Source organism: Gracilinanus agilis, chromosome 2 (assembly GCF_016433145.1).
Source record: "Gracilinanus agilis isolate LMUSP501 chromosome 2, AgileGrace, whole genome shotgun sequence".
Classification (NCBI taxonomy): Eukaryota; Metazoa; Chordata; class Mammalia; order Didelphimorphia; family Didelphidae; genus Gracilinanus; species Gracilinanus agilis.
The window spans coordinates 336,154,542-336,177,006 of NC_058131.1; the positions used below are offsets into that span (position 1 = coordinate 336,154,542).

At 40.1% G+C, this 22,465-nt stretch overlaps 1 protein-coding gene across 1 annotated transcript in view; it reads right to left on the reverse strand.

Moving 5' to 3' along the window:
• The window catches only part of SUN5 (Sad1 and UNC84 domain containing 5), a 46,189-nt gene extending 29,343 nt beyond the window's left edge, over positions 1–16,846 (reverse strand). Inside the window, exons 1-6 of the mRNA XM_044659788.1 lie at positions 16,752–16,846; positions 14,142–14,242; positions 11,895–11,966; positions 8,823–8,919; positions 2,508–2,566; positions 1,975–2,048 (exon numbers count right to left, since the gene is read on the reverse strand). Coding sequence (XP_044515723.1) covers positions 1,975–2,048; positions 2,508–2,566; positions 8,823–8,919; positions 11,895–11,966; positions 14,142–14,242; positions 16,752–16,846 — 498 coding nt within the window. The remainder of the gene's footprint in view (positions 1–1,974; positions 2,049–2,507; positions 2,567–8,822; positions 8,920–11,894; positions 11,967–14,141; positions 14,243–16,751) is intronic.
• Positions 16,847–22,465: the final 5,619 nt, after the last annotated feature.

Below are 22,465 nucleotides of genomic sequence, written 5' to 3' on the forward strand. Positions count from 1 at the left end.
TCTTTTAAAAATCCATTCATTCATTCATCGATTATTTACAAATCACCCACCATGTGTCCAAACCTATCTATAGTCAATGCAGGGGGAAATGGGAGGGTAGAGGAAGGTGGAGATGGACAAGGGCATTTGTGTTAGAGTAGAAAGAGACTTGTCTATCATGAAATGATTGGACTAGATGACCTACAAAGTCACAGAATTGTAGACTCTCAAATCAAGGGGACTTTGGAAGTCATCTAGTTCAATTTAGATATGAAAAAGAATTTCTTCTAGAATATTCCTGAAAAGTAGCTATCCAGCTTGAAAACCTTAGTGGTTCCTCTAGTCTTATACTAACCTATTGCCACATAACTTAGTAACAACCCTCAACCCCTGTGACTCCACAACTTTATAGATGAGGACATTGAGGCCCCTACAGGCTAAGCGACTTGCCTGGGGGGGTCACACAGTCAAGTGTCTTAGGCAGGATTTGAATTTATATCTCTTTGACTATAGTGCCCTATGAATTATGTCATGATGCTTTTCAATCTTAAGGACATCCTTTTGGGCTAATATACCTGGGGATTTTAGGCCATAGGATTCCAATTATCCTTTTTCCTTCTGAATTCTTGAATTATACTCTTCCTGAATTTGAGGGGACATGTCAGCTTTCTTCTCCTTATATATTACAGACTCTAAGACTGATAGGCACTTCCTCTCAAGGCTCCCATCATTTCTATTTCAGCTATCAGTTAGATGGTATAGTGACTAGATCACTGGACCAAGAATCAGGGTGACCAGAATTCAAATCCAACCCCAGATAATTCACTAGGTAAAATAATTCACTGGTCAAATCACTTAACTTCTTCCTGCTTCAGTTCCCTCAACTATGAAATGGGGATAGCACTACCTTCTTCCCAGAATTGTTATGAGGGTCAAACGAGATTCTTTTTTTGTAATTATTATTTTATTATTTTTTAAACTCATACCTTCCATCTTGGAGTCAATACTGTGTATTGGCTCCAAGGCAGAAGAGTGGTAAGGGCAGGCAATGGGGGTTAAGTGACTTGCCCAGGGTCACACCACTAGGAAATGTCTGAGGCCATATTTGAACCTAGGATCTCTCATATATAGGCCTGGCTCTCAATCCACTGAGCTACCCAGCTGTCCCTGAAACGAGATTCTTGTAAAGTGCTTAGCATAGTGCCTGGTACATAGTCATGAAGTACCTGTTGTCTTTGTAGTCCTTTGTGATAACTGGGGCCAGAATCAGTTCCCTTGGGTGATTACTCCACTTTTTGCAGCAGGCTACTTCCAGCTATGATATTTTGGTGATTCTGTGATTTGGGCTGGGGTTTAGGGCCAAATGCTGTTCCAAGGTTCCTATCAGCTGTGACATTCATTCTTCATTGTCATTATGAAACATAGTCAAGGAGCTCATAGACTAGTGGGGACTGGAAAGGCGCAGTCAGAAATATTGCTTAAATGGAACATCCTGGTTTCAAATCTGGCCTCAGACACATCCTAGCTGTGTGACCCTGAGCAAGTCCCTTAACCCCCATTGCTTAATCCTTACTACTCTTCTGCTTTGGAACTAATACTTAGTATTGATTCTAAGACAGAAGATAAGGGTTTAAAAAAAAGGAATACTGGTTATACAAAACAGAATTTTAGGAGACAAAATACAGTTCATTTTAAGCAACATTTTTTGAGCATCTACTATGTCTCAATGCGGTATTATATGAAGTTAGAAGAGGGGAGATCCCTGGACACTGGTCAGGAAAGATTCCTGGAAAAGGTGGGGCTTGAGATGGACCCCAAATGCTAGGCAGGATTTGGATGGCAGAATGGAGGACGAGGGTATCCCAGGCAGGAAAGCTCGGCTGTTTTGGGGTTGGGAGGCTTTTGGGTTATACAGAGGGGAGCTGTGGGAAAGAATACTGGGCAAATAATCTGAAGCTGGGGTTGACTTCTGGAGGAATCTTGGATGCCACCCACCTCACCTGAAGTCCTCATGCTTGTTCGCCCTGTGTTCAGTTTGGTTGGCAAGCAAATAGTAATGCACCAGAAGACTGCGGAGGGAACAAGAGGGAGAATGAGGCCCATCCCACTCTTCTAGCTCTGGAGAAGCCCTGAGACTGATGATTAGGCCAGGAGTTTGTCCTTACTAGGTGGAACTGCAAAGGCACCACCTACCCTCAACCCTCTCCCTTTTCTGTTTGTTATGGGGACTGGAAATTTTAACCACAGCAATCCAAGCTGTGACCTGGATAGGCATTCCAGAGACAAGTGCATTTGAGGAATATAGGATCCTTAACTGAAAGGGGGAGCAAAGATTCTAGAATGCTATCCAGGGCAGAGTAAGACACTAAGACAATGAAGGTTTCAGCAAAATGGAAGTGAGGCAGGGGCAGTGGTGGGAGGGACTACCCCAAACTCGACAGCCCAGTGTCTTTCCCAATTTTGTTGATGGTGGGTGCTACACCCAGAGATTAGCAGCCCAAGATTTAGGTTATCTATTTAGTACATACCAAACACGCAGATGAACAGAATGGCCAGCTTCTCCAACAATTTATGAAACAATATTTTACTGTAAAAAGGGCAAAGTAAAATGTCAAGCTCCTTTGTTAGGTCATGGGATAAGGACCTCAGAGGTCATCTAGTCCAATCCTCTGCTTGATCCTTGAATCTCCTGTCTAGCATCTCTCATCCGGAGGTGTTATCCAGCTTTGGCTTGCCCACATCTAGTGACATACTACCTTCCAAGACAGATAATTTCTTTGCTGGAGAGCTTTAAGTTTTAGGAATTTTTTCCCCCAAGGTTCAATTGGAATATACATCTCTTCTGCCATTTTGGATTAAGCAGAATGAGTCCAAATATTTCTTCTGCCTAACAACCCTTTAGATATTTAAAGAGAGCAATCTCTTCTAGATCATAAAATTTAGAGTTGGATGGGACTTTGGAGACCATCTAGCCAACACTCTCAGATTATAATTAAGCAGAATGAAGCCCAGAGAGGTTGAGAGGTTAGATGGTGCAATGGAGAAGAGTGCTGGGCCTGGAGTCAAGAAGATCTGAGTTTAAACCCATCCTTGAACACTTACTGGCTAAGTCACCTAACCCCAGACTGCCTCAATTTCCTCAATTGTAAAATGGGAATAACAACAGCAACTACCTAACAGGGGTGTTGGGATGATCAAATGAGATTATATTTGTAAAATGTTTATCACTGTACCTAGCACATAATAGGAGTTTAACAGATGCTTTCTTTCACCCCCTTTGAGTGATTTAGCCAGTCATATGGTTGTATGACTGGCAAGTGGTTAAGCCCTGACTTAACTCTTTGTCTTCTGCTTCAAAATAGTACTCCCTCTCCCTGACCCTTTAAAAATATTTATGGCATGTCAACCTGCTTTCAACTTTTGAAAGTAATTTATTTTTTTTGATTTGAGAAATAAAGTAATTAATTTATTTGAAAGTAAATTATTTTCAACTTTGAAAGTAATAGGAAGGCATTGGTGCCTCTTTCTTATACCAAGGTCAGATTATATTAAATATCACCTCCTCTTTAAAACTTTCCTTGATCTAGACCAGTGAGTCCCAAAGTGGGTGCCACCACCCCCTGGTGGGTGCTGCAGTGATCCAGGGAGGGAGGTGATGGCCACAGGTGCATTTATCTTTCTTATTAATTGCTATTAAAATTAAAAAAATTAATTTCCAGGGGGCTAAGTAATATTTTTTCTGGAAAGGGGGCGGTAGGCCAAAAAAATTTGGGAACCACTGCTCTAGACAGAAATGATGTTTATTTGACCTCATAACACTTTTTCATTCTCCTTTTATGTGCTTTGTTTATTCATCTATTTAGCAAAATTTGCTAAACATAGATGCAAAACACTATGGTTTTCCCATTGGAATGTGTGTTATGTTTCTCTTTGTCCAAGTTGTACTGAGTTTACTAAATTGCTAGTTTTCTGAGAGAGGGAAGGATATAAATAAACATTTATTAAATGACTACCATGTGTCAGGCATGGTGCTGAGGGCTTTACAAATATTATCTCCTGACATCCCACAACCACCCTGGGAGGTAGGTGCTATTATTTCTCCCCACTTTATAGATGGGAAAACTGAAGCAGATAGTGTTTAAGAGACTTGTCCTGGGTCGCACAGCTAAAAAGTATCCGAGGCCAGGTTTGAATTCAGACCATTCTGATGCTAGACTCAGTATTCTATCTGCTATACCATCTAATCATCTCTAGGAAGGACATTTGTACTTGTATCCCTGGCAGTGTCCAGTATAATGCATTTATTGTACATAGTAGGTACAAAAATGTTTTTAGAATGGAGAATTAATGATTGAAATGAGTGGCAGGTTAACTTTATTTAGTCACAATACAAAGCAGTTCCCTTCTGGTCAGCTCTATTTTATTTTTTAGTTATTGAGCTAACCTGGTTGTCCTTTCATGTTTCAACATTCTCAGCAGGAATATTATTTTGAAGAGGCTTAATTAAAAAAAAAAAAACAATTTACCTTCAGTCTTAGAATCAATACTGTGTATTGGTCCCAATCCAGAAGAGCAGTAAGGGCAGTGGAGATTAATTTGCCCAGGGTCAAAAGCTAGGAAAGAGGCTTAAGTTTTGATGCTTTTGGGTGGAGTATGGATAGAGGTATGGGCTATGCAAATATAATTAGAGCAGGGAAGGGGAGAAGTGCACTGTATATTGTTTGCTTCCTTCTCAGTTTGGCTGGAGTGTGCCTCCTGACAACCTTTACCCCACAGACCAATCACCTATCAGTTCCTGTCCTGATCTTGGCATACCCAGCATATAAGCTTAGTCCTTTGACCTTAAATCCAGACTGGCTCAAGTCAAGACCCAGCAGGGATATAGGCTTGCCTGGTTCGGGTTTAGCCACAGGTCTGATTATCCAAGTAAGTGATGTTTTTAGGGGTTGTGGGAAGGACCTCCTGCCTCGAAGTCTTCCCCTTGTCTATATTGTTCATGCCTGACCATAAGAACTATTAGAACTTATTATTTTAAAACACTGGATGGAAAGACCTCCAGGAATTGATGCAGAGTGAAAGGAGCAGAACCAGGAGAACATTGTACACAGAGACGGATACACTGTGGTAAAATCGAATGTAATGGACTTCTCTACTAGCAGCAATGCAATAATCCAGGACAATCTCGAGAGACTTATGAGAAAGAACACTATTCACATCCAGAGAAAGAACTGTGGGAGTAGAAACACAGAAGAAAAACATATGATAGATCTGATTTGATGGGGATATGATTAGGGTTTTGATATTAAAAGGTCGCTCTACTGCAAATGTGAATAACATGGAAATAGATTTTGAATAATGATACATGTAAAACCCAGTAGAATTGCTTGCCAGCTCCGGGAGAGGGGAGGGAAGAAGGGTGGGAAAAATCATGAGTCATGCAACCATGGAAAATATTCAAAATAAAAATAAAACATCACTGGAAACTGAGAAGTGCTTATCAAGAGGGAAACAGCTAGACAAATTATGGTCTAAGAATATAATGAATGTTATTGTGCCATAAGAAAATAAGAAATGGACAGTTTTAAAGGAAACTGAGAAGACCTCGATGGACTGATGCAGAGTAAAGTGAATAGAACCAGGAGAATAATTTATACAAAGACAGTATTATAAAGAAAAAAAGAACTTTGAATAACTTTAGAACTCCAATCATTGAGTCATTGCAATGACAAATCACAATTCCAAATGAGTGAAGATAAATCATGCCACTCACTTTCTGCCAGAGAGATAATAGACTTAAATTTGGAATGTGATATACATTTTTGGACATGGTCAATGAAGAAATTTGCTTTGCTGATTGATGTATATTTATTATGAAGTTTTAATTTTTTCACAATAGGGAGAGATTGGAATGGAAAGGAAACAAAATCAATTCATGTTAGTCAGATTTGTGGAAAAATACTTAAATTAAATAATACAAATTAGAAGTTTGTTTAATTCTCTTTTGAATTTTCTTATCCGACTTGAAGTTACTCTACCGTATTACAAAGAAGCCTTTTGGGAGGAGACTATATAGTCTTAGTTGTCATAGACACTGACTTCACAGAACAAGGAAACTGAGCTTTCCTTTGAACAGACTTGGATATAGAGGGAAAAGAAAGGTTCAGAGGAGGAGAGAAGAGGGAAGAAACAAAGATTTAAGGATAGGTATCCTGAAATTAATGGGAAACTGGGACCATCCCAGGGGCCACATTTTGTTGACTTCATCTTTCTGCTGACCACCATAAATGATGAGGGATCTCTTCCTTTCTTCTTGGCTTATTAATCTCCATTCTTGTACTTGAAGGCCCAATCATCTAGCTCTGCTGTGTGCCAAGATGTTTTGGTCTACCTCTTGGGCCAGTTCTTGGAGGAAAATATTCATTGTAACATTTACTTAAGCAAAACGCAGTTTGGAAAATAATTTTTTTTAAGCCTAGCTCTTAGTACACTTTAAAAATTAAACAGAATAATCTCTGGCTTATCCATGGCTCTGGTTTGTGCTGCTTCTTCTAGAATATATAAGTGGGATTTAGCTTTATTTTGGGTGCCTGCTAATGTTGCTTAGAGTGTCAGTAACTGGTATTTATAGAATCTGCTTGCTCTTGGGCCTTTGTTTGGTGTTGTTGGGGAGAAAGAATTAAGCTATCTAATGGAGGCTGGGAGGAATCTTCTCCATCAGGAATGAGAACTAAATCACATATAGAAATTAGAAGATACTATAGGAAAGTTTATGCCCAAGAACAGAGGATCACTATTGGTAGGGAGGCCAGTGGGTGCTTTTGGAAATGGTAATGCTTATGGTACATGTGGAGGCTATGAGGTGACTGGCTTAGTGGGATTTGAGGAGTGAGGAAGAGGGCAGCAAGCTATAATATCATTTTGGGAAAATTCATTTTAGAGAGAAGCAGCAGACAGATAAGCATGAAGACAGGCCACTAGGGTAGTGCCTGAAGACCTGGAATAGTTTTTGTTACATCTCCATATAGAAGGTAGAGTTTAGGCAAGTGGGCCAGGCAGTTACCACCCTCCTTGGTGGCCTAGGACAAAATTTGCTCATTTGCCAGGTATAAATCCATAGAGAAATGGTAAATAAAGTATAGGAAATGGGCAGATTATGGAGTACCTTGAATGCCAAACTGAGAATCAAACTCAAATAGAAATGAATTCTTATAGACCACGTATTGATTTAGAAAATCACAAAGTGAACTTATTTACATAGTATTTTTATTTTTTTTATTTTTGTGATTCCCAATTACATTTTAATGGTCCCAGGCAGTGGCCGTAAACCAGAGTCTGACATCTCTACTTTAGATAATACGTAGCCACTGAAAGCTACAGAGCAATACCACTACTGGCTCTGTCTCTTGAAGAGATAGTGAAAAAGGGGAAAGGACCTACTTGCACAAAATATTTACTGCAGCTCTTTTGTGGTGACAAAGTATTGAGGGGATGTCCATCAATTCGGGAATAACTGAACAAATTGTGGCAAATGATGGTGATGGACTACTGTTGTGCTGTAAGGAATGATAAGCAGGATGATTTCAGAAAGAGCTGGAAAGATCTGCAGGAACTGATGCAGAGTGAAATAAGCAGAACTGGGAGAACATTGTACACCGTAGCAGCAATAGTGGATGATGATTATCTGTGAAAACTTGGCTACACTTAGCACTGAACTGATCTAGGACAATCCTGAAGGATTTATGACAGGGAAGGCTGTTCACCTCCAGAGAAAGAACTGTTGGCATCGTCTTTCACATCAGTGTATTTATGGTTTTATTGGGGGTTTTGGTTATGTATGAGTGTGCTCTTACAATAATGGCTGAAATGGAAGTGTGTTTTGCATGACGATAAAAATTTAAAAAAGAAAGAAAGAAAGGAAGGAAGGAAGGAAGAAAGTTACAGAGCTAGGCAGTGGGGTGGAGTAGCTGGGTGACTCCATAGGTAGAGAGCCAGGAGGTCCTGGATTCAAATCTGGCCTTAGACACTTACTATGTGACCTTGGGCAAGTCACTTAACCCCCATTGCCTCACCCTTACTGCTTTTCTGCCTTGGAACCAATGCACAATATTGATTCTAAGGTGGAAGGTAAGGGTTTAAAAAAATGATCTCTAATTATTTCTTTTAGCTCTAAAACTATTGCTTTGTTGTCTTTACATTGTTTCTGACTCATCATACCATTTGGGATTTTCTTGGGAAAGATACTGGAGTGGTTTGTTATTTCTTTCTCCAGCTCATTTTACAGGTAGGAAAATTGAGGCAAACAGGTTTATGTGACTTGCCCAGAGTCACACAACTAGTAAGTGTCTGAAGCTAGATCTGAACTCAGGGAGACGAGGCTTCCTGACTCCAGGCCTGGTACTCTATTCACTGTGTCACCTGGCTGCCCCATAAAACTGTAATGCTAAAAGTCAATTCACGTGAGAGGGGATAAGGCTCGAAGTTAGGTCGTTTTGGAGATGAGATATTTTGAAGGAAGAACTGAGAGAACTGAAATATTTATTTGATATGGGCAGCCTGGATCCCTCTGTGCCTGTCCTAATTTGGCTCACTTGATTTCCCCTGCTTATGATTCTCTCTTTCTGCCTTTCTCCCCTTTCCATTCCTCTTTTCTCTTACTTCCTTTCCTGCCTCTCCCTCCCCCCAAACCCTCCCTGACCATCAGGACTCAGCTCAATTCTTTTCTTTACTAAAAATATTTTCTTGACTATTCCTAGGGATCCATTTGGTTTCTCAGTGGCTTGGTTTCTACTCTGGTCTATTGCTTCTCCCTTTCTCCTTCCCCTGGGATGGGGTTTTGTACTCACAGTGCTTTCCCTGTCTGGGTCCACCCAGTGTACTTGGGGCAGAGCTGAGCTTTAAAGACCGTGAATCTCAGGGTGTAGAAAAAGTAGATCATCTGAACTGTGAAGACAAGAGGGTTGTGAGCTATACCACCCTGTTAGGTGGAAAGGAGCAGAGGCTTCTTGGGGAGGAAAAGGCCCCTGGGAAGGGGAGAAAGGAGAAATGGCATCCCTGGATCAAAGGAAATTTCTTAGGTCAAGAAAAGGAGACATATTTTTTACATTAAGCAAATGCTGATCAATGAAATCTCGAGGATTTTCATAGAGGACAAAATAACAAAGTTAAATGGGCTCTTAGAATATTAAAACACAGAATGTCAGATTTGAGAGGGTCATTAGAACATAGAATGCCAGAACTCAGTGGGCCTCTAAAACATGGAATGTCAAAACGAGAGGGATATAATTAGAATATAGGAGATAGAGTATTAGAATGGGAAAGACCATGGTCACCGCCTTGTCTAGCCCCATAATTTTACAGCTGGGAAACTGAAGATCCAAGAGAAGTGACTTTGCTATTCCCATGGTGTCCCAGTGATGGAAACCTGAACAGAACAGAGTTGAACAAGGGTCTTCTTTTAAGTCTTGGGCTCTTTCTACCACAGTCATTATTGAAAAGTTGTTTTTATGGCGTTAGAGAGACTGGGGTTGAAATGATGGCCCTGCTACTTACTAACCTCTGTGACCCATGGCAAGTTAATTTCTCTTTCTTCATCTGCATAGGGGGCTAATAATCATTGCCACTCCTTCTTCATTGAGATGTTGTGAGGATCAAAGGAGATGCTACACCTGAAAACTCTTTGGGACCAGGAAGTGCTAGAGAAAGAATAGCAATAGCTTACATTTGTAAAATATTTTAAAATCTACAAAGGGCTTTCCTTACAAGAAGCTTACGGCAGATAGAGCAAGTATGTTTATCCCCACTTCAAAGATAAGGAAACTGAGGAGCAGAGAGGTTGTTCGTAAATATTTATTATGTACCTACTATGTGCCAAGAACTGTGCTAAGCACTGACGATACAAAAAAGGCAAAAGACAGTCTCTTTTCTGAAGCTCACAGTGAAATGGGGGAACGCAGGAGGCAAACTGTGTACAAAGAAGCTCTGTACAGGATATGTATGAATAATTAATAGAAGGAAGGCACTAGAATTAAGAGGAATTGGGAAAGGATTCTAACAGAAGATGAGATTTTAGCTGGGACTTGAAGAAAGTCAGGAAAGTCAGGGGTAGAGATGAGGAGAGAGAGCATCTCATGCATGGGGAATATCCAAGAAAAATCCCTAGAGTTGGGACATTGGAGGGTGTTTGAGGAATAGCAAAGAGGCCAGTGTCACTGGATTGAAGAGTGTATTGAGAGGTGTAAGACGTAGGAAGATTAGAAAGGTAGGGTGAGGGCTAGGTTATGAAAGGCCAAATAGAGGATTTTTTGTGTTGGATTCTAGAGATGACAGGGAGCAATTAGAGTTTAATAAGTAGGCGAGGGACATTGTCAGCCTTGCAATTTAGGAAAATCACTTTGGTGGCCAATTGAAAGGTAGACTGGAATGGGGGAGAGACTTGTGGCAGGCAGATCAATTGGCAGGCTATTGAAATAGTCCAGACATGAAGAAATATGAACATGTGCCAGGATGGAAGCAAAGAAAAGGGAGGGATATTTAAGAGGTATTGCAAAAGTGAACAGATTGTATATGGGATGATGAGAGACACAGACCATAGAGAACACCTAGGTTTTGAGCCTAAAGGATTTGGGAAAATGGTTGGTATCCTCACAGTACAAGGGAAATTTGGGAGGAGAGAGGGTTTAGGAAAAAGATGATGAATTTGGTTTTAGAAATGTTGAGTTATGATGTCTACTGTCTAGTTTTAGATATCTGAAAGGGAGTTGGTGATGAGTCTGCCAAGAAGTTAGGGGTAGATAAATAGATATGAGAATCATCATTGTAGAGGTGATCATTGATCTATGGAAGCTGTTGAGATCACCAAGTGAAGCAGTAGAGAGGGAAAAGAAAAGAGAAGAGGGGGACAAGTTAGCAAGCATGACCTGGATAAAGATCCATCAAAGGACTCGGAAGGAGCAGCTAGATAGTTAGGAAGAAAATAAAAAGAAATTAGGGTCCTGAAAAGCTAGAGAGAAGAGAATATCAAGGATGGGAAGGTGATGAACAGTATCAAAGGCTGAGAAAAGTCAAGAAGGATGAAGATAGAGAAAAGGCCATTGGCTGTGGCAATGAAAAGGTCATGGGCAAATTTGGAGAGTTTCAGTTGAATAATGAGGTCAGAAGATATATTATAGAGAGTTAAGAAGAGGAAAAGGGGAGAGAAAATGGCAGAAGTCATTATAAATAGCTTTCTCAAGGAGTATAGCCACAAAAGTCAGAAGAGATATGAGACTTGCCCAGGCTCATATAGTTCAGAAAGGAATCAGAAGGGTTCAAAACCAAAACTTTCCTGACTCCAAGACCAGTGGTCTTTCTTCAGGACTATCTTGTTTCCCTTCATAGTCTTCCATCTATTTATTATAAAGCATGGGGATTTTGGACTGTATCCATGAGCCCTTGTTATTGTTAAGAGTCACTAGTTAACGTTAAGTAATGATTACTGGATAATAATTAACCATTAATCTTAAACAATGACTAGTAATGGCTCTCCATTAGTAATCATGTCTATTAATAACTATGATAGTGTCACTTTATATATGGAGATGATATTAAAACTCAGTCAAATAAAATTCTTTGAGATGTATTTCTAGTGAAATTGGGGAGGGGGATGTATTGCACATTACCCTTTTAGGGGAAGGAAATTGGCCAATGTCAGGACAAAGTTATGGGTACTTTCAGAGCAGAGATACTCACATTAGTGTCCTTGAGTTCTCTGGTGGAGATGACAAGAGTACTAACAAAGCCTTCCCAGGGGAACTTACCAGTGGGATAGGTTGCTTGGTAGTGGGTACAATTCAAGTTCCCACAATGCTTTGGACCCTTAGCATTAAGCCATGCCAAGTAGATAGCAAAGACTTTATCTTTCATACATACGTACGTACTCAGCCAGCTTAGCAAGCTTCTGCAAGAGGGAAAGACGACAGTGGTGACCAATTGTGGTGCAACATCTTGAGCTGTTTGAGGACACAAATAATGACCTTAATTAAGTCACAGAACATTTAAAGGAGTCTTGTTCCAGTATGATGGCTAAATTTATAGACTTAGAGAAATGTGAGGTACCCTAGAGATCATTCATCTAGTACACCTCTCCTCTCTCTTTTAACAAAGGAAGAACTGGAGAGACAGAGGGATAATAGGATTTAGGACTAGAAGGACTCCCAGAGATCATCTTATTTTACAGAGGAGAAAACTGAAATCTAGCAAGAGGTATTGACTTGTCCAAAATTGTGGAGGTAGTAAATGGAAGATCTGGAGTTTTTTAACTCAGACCATCTGACTTCAAATCCATTATTATTCCTTACAGAGAAGACCTTCTAGTGTCCCTATGGGGCATCCCTAGAATCCAGAGGAGAAGATGGAACTAGCCAGTCTTGCCTTATTGGAGGACATCTCACTCATCAATGAAAATGGAAGTTGAGAACACTCCCAGAACTTCATTATTTTCACCATACTGGAATTGTGCCACCTCTACTACTGTCATGGCTCCCACCCCTTTCCCACTAGAGCCTTGGACTCCAGTCCTGGAACTATCTGGGTTCTGATAGCTGAACTTTTGCTCCATAGTTTTCCATGATTCCTTGAGCAGACAGAGGGCTGAATGGTTCTGGAAGGGAGAATCCTTCAAAAGGCTACTAGATACTGACTCTTTGTGCTGGGAACATGGAGTTTCTCAAATACTCCCAATGTTCCAAGGTAGTTCCAGGTTGCCCTGGTTGAGTCTGTCCTACAGGGAGAAGGTAAAGATAGACAGTGGAAATAACACACATAGACCTAACCACAAACTTCAAAAAAGGTGCATAGGTACAAAGAGACACATAAATGTATACATTATTCACATATACATGTGCCCATAGATTCATAGATCAACACAGAAACACACATTCATTTTCCAAATATAGATAATAGCTGATGTTTTCATTGCACTCTAAGATTTGAAAAGCATTTTGCATGTGTATCAAAGGAGTTGATGTGAAGTATTTTATAAATGAGGAAATAGACTCAGAAAGGTTAAGTGACTTTCCCAGAGTCACCCAGCTATTTTATAAATGAGGAAATAGACTCAGAAAGGTTAAGTGACTTTCCCAGAATCACCCAGCTATAAAGTCTTAAGGTAATCTTGGAATTCAGGTCTTCCTGACTCTAAGTCCAGCATTCTCTCCACTAGAGTACCTAGTTGTCTCAGAAAGGCAGAAAACTGGTGTTATAAGAAAGTAGAGGAGATAGTTGTCTATTAATCCATTGATCCAGTTTCCTGGGTAATAGGAAAATCCCTTGTTTAAAAACTTCACCTTCCATTAGAGACACCTGAAATTCTGCCTTTAGAACCCTTTATTTCCTTTATTTGGAGCTTTTATTATTGCTTAAAATGCATTCTGCTTCCCTGCCCCTCCTCCCCTCTTCAGCTTTGAAAGGCAGAGAGTGTGTTGTCATTGTTCACTCATTTTTCAGGCACGTCTGATTCTTTGTGACCCTTTTTGGGGTTTTCTTGGCAAAGGAACTGGGGTGGTTTGCCAATTCCTTCTTCAGATCATTTTTTAGATGAGGAAACTGAGGCAAACAGGGTTAAGTGATTTGCCCAGAGTCACACAGCTACTAAGTGTCTGAGGACAGAGTAGAACTTGGGTCTTTCTGACTAGTTCTGGTACTCTATCCACTGAACCACCTAATTGCCTTGAAAGGCTGAAAGGAATAAAGAGGACTAGAGGCAATGTCTTAAGACCAGGATTCTAATTTTGGGTCTGCTGCTTCCTACCATGTTACCCCAAAAGCAACTCATACTTTCTGAATCTCAGTTTCCTTGCCTACAAAATGGAGAAAATAATACTTGACCTGCCTTCATCATAGAATTATGTGTGGATTAAAGTCAAAAGCCCTTGTCGTTATTAGCTACTGACCACTGAACATTAAGCAGTCCTCAGTTCCTTTCCTGGGGAGATGGCCAAAGGGGAAGAAGAGAGAGAGAGTGTCACTAGAGTGCTTTGGTGGGTCCATCAGAATAATGGGAGGAAGGAAAAGGTCACAGAGAGGGAGACCGAGGACACCAAAGACAACCTAACCATTTATAAAACACAATTCTGCAGAAGCCAATCCTTTCTCCCTTTTCCTCCATCCCCCCATTTTTGGCTCACTGGCGCTTCGTTCACTGGTTCTGTTGATCAAGAAGGAGTCACTACGATTCTGGTCCAGGGTAAAGTTTTCAGACACTGAGGGAGTTATCTGATGAGAAGGTCTATGAAAAGAGTATCACATTGTTAGGCAGTCAATAAGCATTTAAGTGCTTACTTAGTGCTGGGACTACAAAAAGAAGCAAAGGACAATCTTTGCCTTCTAGGAACTTACAATCTAGTGGGGCAGGCAACTAGCAAACAAATATGAACAAGCTCTATATACAATAACCAGGAAATAATTAACAGAGGGAAGGAATTAAGAAGGATTAAGAAAGGCTTCCCATAGATTAGTGATTCCCAAAGTGGGCGCCACTGCCCCCTAGTGGGTGCTTCAGCGATCCAGGAGAGTGGTGATGGCCACAGGTGTATTTATCTTTCTTATTAATTGCTATTAAAATTTAAAAAATTAATTTCCAGGGGACTAAGTAATATTTTTTTCTGGAAAGGGGGAGGCAGGCCAAAAAAGTTTGGGAACCACTGCCATAGATGGTGGGATTTTAATTAAGGCTTGAAAAAAGCCAGGGGAACTATGGAATCAAGGAAGGAGAGCATTTCAGATTTAGGGGAAATGCAACACCTCAATGTTCAAGAACTTTGGTAGAGATAAGATTTGAACTCCTGCTTTCTGATTCCTTCTTGCATGTCCCTGCCCTCCAAATGCCCTCCTTTGCTATGCTGCTGGCATTGGTCATGAAGCTTTCTTATTAGTACCCACGATACAGTGTTCATAGACTTTACAACTGGAAGTAGTCATGACTAGTCAGTGACTCTCATAGGTAGCCACTTATACTATTTGAATCACTAAATATATAAGAAATACTACATGTATGTGTGTGCGTGCATGTGACTGTAGGTATGATTTCCTATGTGGTTGCCATGTTTCCTTAGCTTGTGACTACTGGGGCAAATGTAACCTATATTTCAAGTAATGTTTCTTGCTTTGATTCATTCAGTGGCTCTGCTGAAATACTGGATTTATGGGGACAGATGATTTGAAATTGATACCATCTCAGAAATTTCGAGACATCCAATCACTAAAACTTTAGGTTACCCTTTTTAGTTTTTCTCCTAAGCCCTTTACTATTTCTAATTTCCCTGTTTCTTTTGAGGGTACCACTATCCTTCCATCACCCAAGTTCATGACTTCAGAATCATATCTGACTCTTTTAGTCACTCTCCAACCTCACCCTTAGCCATTCACGTCTTGTCAATTCAACCTCCCCAACATCTTCCTTCCACTTACATATCCGCCACCCTAGTTCAAGCCCTTTTGGCTATCATAATAATTTCCTATTTGGGTTCAATGGCTCAAGTCTCCCTCCACCCACAGACCTGCTTTCCCAGCTAACAAAGTGATATCCCTAAAGCACAGGGCTGTGAAGACCTCTCTTCTGCTTAAGAAGCACCAGGCCAAAATGCAAACTTTTTGTGTTGGTCATTTAAAACCCTTCCCAGTCTGGCTCTGTTCTACCCTGGGTTTATTTATTTCAAGTTCTCCCCTTTTACAGTTTCTATGTTCTAGCCAAATTACCCTAGTTGGTGTTTCCCACGTGTTTGAAGCCTTAATCCATCTCCATGCTTTTGCATAGACTTCCCATACCTGAAATGCAAGGGAACACTGAGGTCCAGAGAACAGAATTGATTTGCTCAAGGACACACAGTAAGTTAATCTTTTGTCTCCACTTGGGAGTTTCCTTACCTCTCGTGAAAGTTTAGTTCATATGCTTCCGCCTCCTCATTCTCCTCCAAATCCTCCTCCTCCAAATCCTCCTCCAAATCCTCCTCCAAATCCTCCTCCTTCTTCTTCTTCTTATTAAAAACTCTTATATTCTGTCTTAGAATCGATACAAGTATCAGTTCCAAGGCAGAAGAGTGTTAAGAGCTAGGCAATTGGGATTAAGTGACTTGCCCAGGGTCACACAGTTTGGAAGTGTCTGAAGCCAGATCTGAACCCAGGTTCTCCCGACTCCAGGCCTGGTGCTTTATCCTCTGAGCTTCCCAACTGCCCCTATGCAACCTCCTTCTCAAAGTCCATCTACTTGTCCTCAGCCGCTGTTGTCCTCCCTACACTCAAGAAATTGTATGTATTTTATATACCTGCGCTCATATTGTCTGTTCCCAGCAGAATATAAGACCTTTAGGGGCATATTTTGTTTTTGGTCTCGTATTCGTAATGCCTTGTGTAATGCCTGAAATTTAATAAATGGTTGTTGCATTCACATGTGCATGAATGAATGAACGAATAAATGAATGTAGATTACTACAAAACTTTGAAAGACACCCCTTCTAAAAGTAGAGCACCTTCCTCAAAGCCAACAAGTCTCTTCCCAGGAGGCCATTGTAGGGACTGAGTTTGGGAATCAGAGACTAGATGTCTCCCTTTCCAGGGGTCTAGGTCAGAAGTAGAATTTGAGGGACAGAGGCCTTTCCTTCTTTCTCTTCAAAAGGACACATGGGATCAGATCCATCCCTCCTCCTCCCCTCCCAGCCCCAACCAGTTCCAGAACCAGGCCCCGATATTTCCTGGGACACTCCTCCTCCCCCTCCTTGTTACCCTAAGATTTTCTCTACCTTCTAGATCTGGTCAACGAAGTTGGGTTTACGTCACTCTCATTCTCTGCACTGTTAGAACAATCGATCGAATGGACCCTCTGGCTCCGACGCATATTTTTCCTCCTTTGACTTCCAAGGGACGGGTTTGCCCAGAGAATGGACTATGTCTACACTAGAATGGGAAGAAATGAAATTAATTCAGGGCAGAATCCTGCTTTAGGTTACCGCCAAGATGTCCCATGAAGAGGAAGCAGAAGGTTCACTAAAGTTGCTCTCACTCTGTATGACCTCATAGAAGGGTGAGTGACTTCATAATTGGAGGAGGACCAGAGTGGTGCAGACACTAAGAGTCCTGTTCTTAGCCCCAGAAGCCTGGACCTGACATCCAGTGAACTTCTCTCTGCCAGAGTGTACAGTGAAACCTCGTAATCTGAGACTATAGAATGTCAGACAGTGACTTCAGACCCCAGCTGATCCACCTTCTTCTTTTTCTTTTTTATTGGGGTGGGGGAGGCACTGAGATCCAGAGAGAACAGACTTGCCCAAGGATGTATAGTATGTTTGAAGGAGAGGAAACAGGTCTGATTTGGAATATTTCTGTGCAAAAATTCCAATGACTCGCACAGATCAGCAGGGCAGTTCATTGGGAGAAGTCAGAAGACCTTCCACTTACTAGTTCTGTGACTTTAGAGGCTCATAGGGAAGACTCCTCTGTCTACCTCTATTTGTTGAAATCTTGCTTTTTTTGAAGTCTAGCTTGAGTGGCACCTCTTCCAGATGATGGGAAGAGCGCTGGCCTGGAGGTCAAAGACTTGCTTTTGAATCTCAGATATGGTATTTCCTACCTGTTTTGACTTGGGGAAACTTTACCACTGCTCCTGGGAGGCAGCTTGCGAAACCACAGAGCCCTGGATGTGGAGTCAAGAACTGAAATAAAACCTGGCTTTACACACTTACTTTAACCTGGGCAAGTTATTAGCCTCTGTCTACCTCACTTTCCTCCACTGTAAAATGGGAATAATAATAACACCTTCCTTAAAGGGTTGTTGTGAAGATAATATTCATGTAAAATGATATATTATGTATTATATAGGATAAGATAATATTTATAAAACACATAGTAGGTGTTATATAAATACTTAGTCCTGTCCCTACTATCACCACCACCACCACTACGACTACCACCACCACTACTACCTCCTCCTCCTCTTCCTCCTAACTCCTACCACTATTACTACCACTACCTCATATTACTACTACTAACTACTACTACTACTACTACTACTACTACTACTACTACTACTACTACCACTACCACTACTACCACTACCTCCTCCTATTAACTACCACTACCACTACCACTGTCTCTTCTTCCTCCTCCTAACTACTAACTACTACTACTAGCTACTACTACTACTACCACTATCTCCTCCTCCTCCTCCTAACTCCTAACTACTACTATTAGCTGCCACTGCTGCTACTACTACTCCTCCTCCTCCTCCTCCTCCTCCTACTACTACTACTACTAACTTCACATTTATTTAACAACTTTGAAGTCACTTGACTTTTCTGGGCCTCAGTTTCTCTTCTGTAAAATGATAACCAATGAAATTCCCTATAGCTCTCAGTGATCACCCTAGATTGTTATTTTTCTTCCCTTGATTTAAAAAAAATTTTAAGTTTAATTAATTGATTAAGAATATTTTCCCATGGTTACATGATTCATGTTCTTTCCCTCTCCTCCTCCCTCCCACCTCCTAAAGTCAACAAGCAATTCACCTGGGTTTTACATGTGTCATTGATCAACACCTATTTCCATATTATTAATATTTGCACTAGGGTGATCATTTAGAGTCTACATTGCCAATCATATCCCCATCGAACCATGTGATCAAGCAGTTGTTTTTCTTCTGTGTTTCTGCTCCTACAGTTCTTTCTTTGGATGTGGATAGCATTCTTTCTCATAAGTCTCTCAGAACCGTCCTGGATCATTGTATTGCTGCTACTAGTTTCTCTTCCTTTGAATTTTCTATAGTAGCAGATACTTTGTAAAATTTTGTTGATTGACTAAAAAAAATGGAAAGGCACTGGCTTATTATTGTTGACCTTGGATTGCAGTGACATTTTAAAAATATTTATTTTTCTCCAATTAAATGTAAAAACAATTTTTTAACATTCATTAGAAAAAAAGTTTTGAGTTCCAAATTCTCTCCTTTTCCCCCTATTCTCCTTCCTTTCCTTTCTCCCACCTCTGCCCTCCTGGGGATGGTAAGCAATCTGATGTAGATTTTATATGTGCAATATGTAAAACATTTTTACATATTAGTCATTTTGTTGATGAGTTCTCAAAGGAAAAAAAGTAGAAAGTGAAATAAAGTATATTTCAGTCTGCATTCAGATTCAATTGGTTCTTTCTCAGAGGACAGATGGCATTTTTCATCTTGAGTCTCTGAGATTGCTTTGGATCATTGCATTGCTGAGAATAATTAGGTCATTCACAGTTGTTTGTCAAAAAATATTGTTGCCACTGTGTGCAGTATTCTTCTGGTGCTTCTCACTTCACTTTGCATCAGTTCATGTAAATCTTTCCAGTTTTTAAAAAATCATCCTGCTTCATTTCTTATACTACTATAGTATTGTGTTATTTGGAATTTTTGGGGTTCCATTGAGAGGTATTTTGGGCTCATTTGAGTTTTAAATATTTAGATATATGACAAACTTCTTGTGGACATTTAGGGGACTTGGAAACTACATTTCTCATGATTCAACGGGTTTCTGGTCTTACATGATGACGTGAGCGAATGTAAAGGGTAGCTCTTTGGTTATGAGGGAGCCAGGTGGGAGAAGGTATGGCGGGGAACTTGAATTAGATCTTAGCAGGCATGTGGTCATCTTATATTTTATCAACATGGCCTTAATTAAAATATTAATACTTCTTTTAATATCCATCTATATTTATCTTAATTATAACAGTATTCCATTACAATCATATACCACAGCTTATTCAGCCATTTCCCAGTTGATGGACAACTAGTAATGGTACTGATGGATTAAATGGTATGCACAGATTTAGAGTCCTTTAAGTATAGTTCCAAATTGCTCTCCAGAATGGTTTGAGCAGGTCAGAACTCCACAAATAGTATACTAATGACCCAATTTTCCCACATCCCCTCCAATGTTTATCATTTTCTTTTTCTGTCATGTTAGACAATCTAATAGAGGAGTTGTTTTAATTTTCATTTCTCTAATCAAGAGTGATAGTTTTTTAAATATGACTATCAATGGTTTTGAGTTCTTCATCTGAAAAATGCCTGTTCATATCATTTGACCATTTATTCACAGGAGAATGATTTTTATTTGGATAAATTTGACTTAGTTCTCTGTATATTGGAAAAACCAGACCTTTATCAGAGATGATGTACATTTTTTCCAGCTTTTTGTTTTCTTTCTAATCTTGGTTACCTTTGTTTTATTTGTACAAAACTTTAAAAATTTAATATAAACAAAGTTATCAATTTTGCAATTATACTTTTCTTCATCTTGTTTGGTCCTAAATTCTTTCCTTGACCATAGATATGACAGCTAAACTATTCCATGCTTCCACTAATTTGTTTCAGGTATCACCCCTCAAGTTTTGACTCTGTACCTATGTGGACCTTATCTTGGAATATGGTGTGATATGTTGACCTATTCCCAGTCCCTGTCATATCATTTTCTAATTTTCTCAACAGTTTTTGTCAAATAGTGAATTCTTGTCTCAAAAGCTGGTATCTTTTTCAAATGCTGAATTATTCTGGTCATTTATTACCAGGCTTTATGTACCAATTCTATTCCACTGACCCATCACTCTTTCTTATCCAGTACCAGATTGCTTTGATTGTTTTGATTGTTTTGTAAAACAGCTGGTTGCAGACATCTGAGTGTTTGAGCAGGAAGGAGTCAAAATATTGCCACGTCATGGGATCCCAGAGTTGGAGTTTAGAAGAGACCTCAGAGGCCCTTGTGTCCAATCCCCCATTTTAAAGATGATGCAGCTGAGGTCCAAGGAGATTATAACTTGCCCAGTGTCACACAAATAGTAAGCATCAAATGGAATTTGAACCCAGATTCTCTGGCTCCAGAAGCAAGGCTCTTTCCATTGTACCAGACTGTTGCTGATGTCTTTCAGATACCCAAGTGGCTGTTTGTCATCAAAAATCCTAGGATTCTCTGTGAATCAGGAGATATCTTCTGTGGTGGAAATTTAAGAAAGAGAAAAGCTTCCTGTCCCAGAGTCAACAGTGCATGTGACTTCATTTCAGTAAATATTTGTACCTCTTTCCAATGAACTTGATTTGTATCACAGTGATGAGATTCTGTAGTTACACGTCATACCCATTTTATGGACTGACAGAATGAGACAAAGAGTGTTAAAGTAATAGCATGCTGGAGGATGGAAATCCTTTATGTGTTTGCTCTGAAGGTGAACTTATCTGTACAGAAGGAATATTCCCAGACTCTCAGGAGCTCCCCTACATCAGACTCCTACCTGTTTCTAGGCTCTTTGGTCATGCTAATAATTCCTTTCTTTGGTTAGATAGATAGTCTATCAGAAAGATTCAGGACTGTAAATCACAGAATCATAGATTTAAATACGAAGAGATTTTTGAGTCCATCTAGTCCATTTTCTTCACTTTAGAATGAGGAAATCGATTGTGGTACACCTAGGAAAAGGCAGAGCTAGGACTGAGCCCACATCTTCCTCCAAGTACAGTGATCTTTCCATTATGCCACTCTGGTTTCAAATCTTGGCAAGACTCATGGAACTTTGGATCCTGAAGATAACTCAGGAGTCATTTTACAGAGGAGAAAACTGAGGCACAGTGAAGGGAAATGAGTTGTTCAAGATTGTACTATCAGTTGGCAGAAGTCCAGGTGTCTAAACTCCTAAACTCCTAGAATATTGCTTTAAATTTTTTTTAGCCTGTTGTATCACAACCTTGTCTGTTTCCCTACTCATTTACTATTTAATTTTGGATTTGTTGCTTGATTTCTATGGATCTTGCTTTCCTCGTTTTTAAAATGGGATTAAACATTGTGGTGCCTTTTTACTATACATGCTATGAGGTGATGGATGTGAGAAAACTTGATCATCAAGGTATTGATCCCCTCTGAGATCATACCTTTCCTTCATCATTCTGTTTCTAATTTTTGTGTGTGCATGAGTCTTGCCTGCCTGCCTGCCTGCCTGCCTGCCTGCCTCCCTCCCTCCCTTCCTTCCTTCCTTCCTTCCTTCTTTCCTTTCTTCCTTCCTTCCTTCTTTATAGAGAGCCAGCACTATATATTTTGGGGGGTCCTGAGTGGCTTTTAGTGGTGTCGGATTGAAAAGACAGGAAACAGAAACTGAGAACAGCCAGACTAGTGGTTAGCCCATAGCTGCTCCAACTGCTATGGAGTTTAGAATTTATTTATATGCTGGTTTCAAACAAAGAACACAGAGAAAGAATCACAGCTGTGAAGGGGTTACAAATCATACAAAATCCATTAAAGTCTAAAAGTATAGAGATAGGTACAGGGTCAAGGGCCAAATTCCAACCACCAGTTAGTAGGGGGTTAATTCTGGGAGCAGAAATATATTTCATAGAGATTTTTATTAATTGCCTTCTGTCCTCTTCTTGAATTATAGGACTGCACCTGGTCAGATAAAGTCTTGTCTGGTCTTGTCTGTGTCCGATCTTGACTATCTAAGTAAT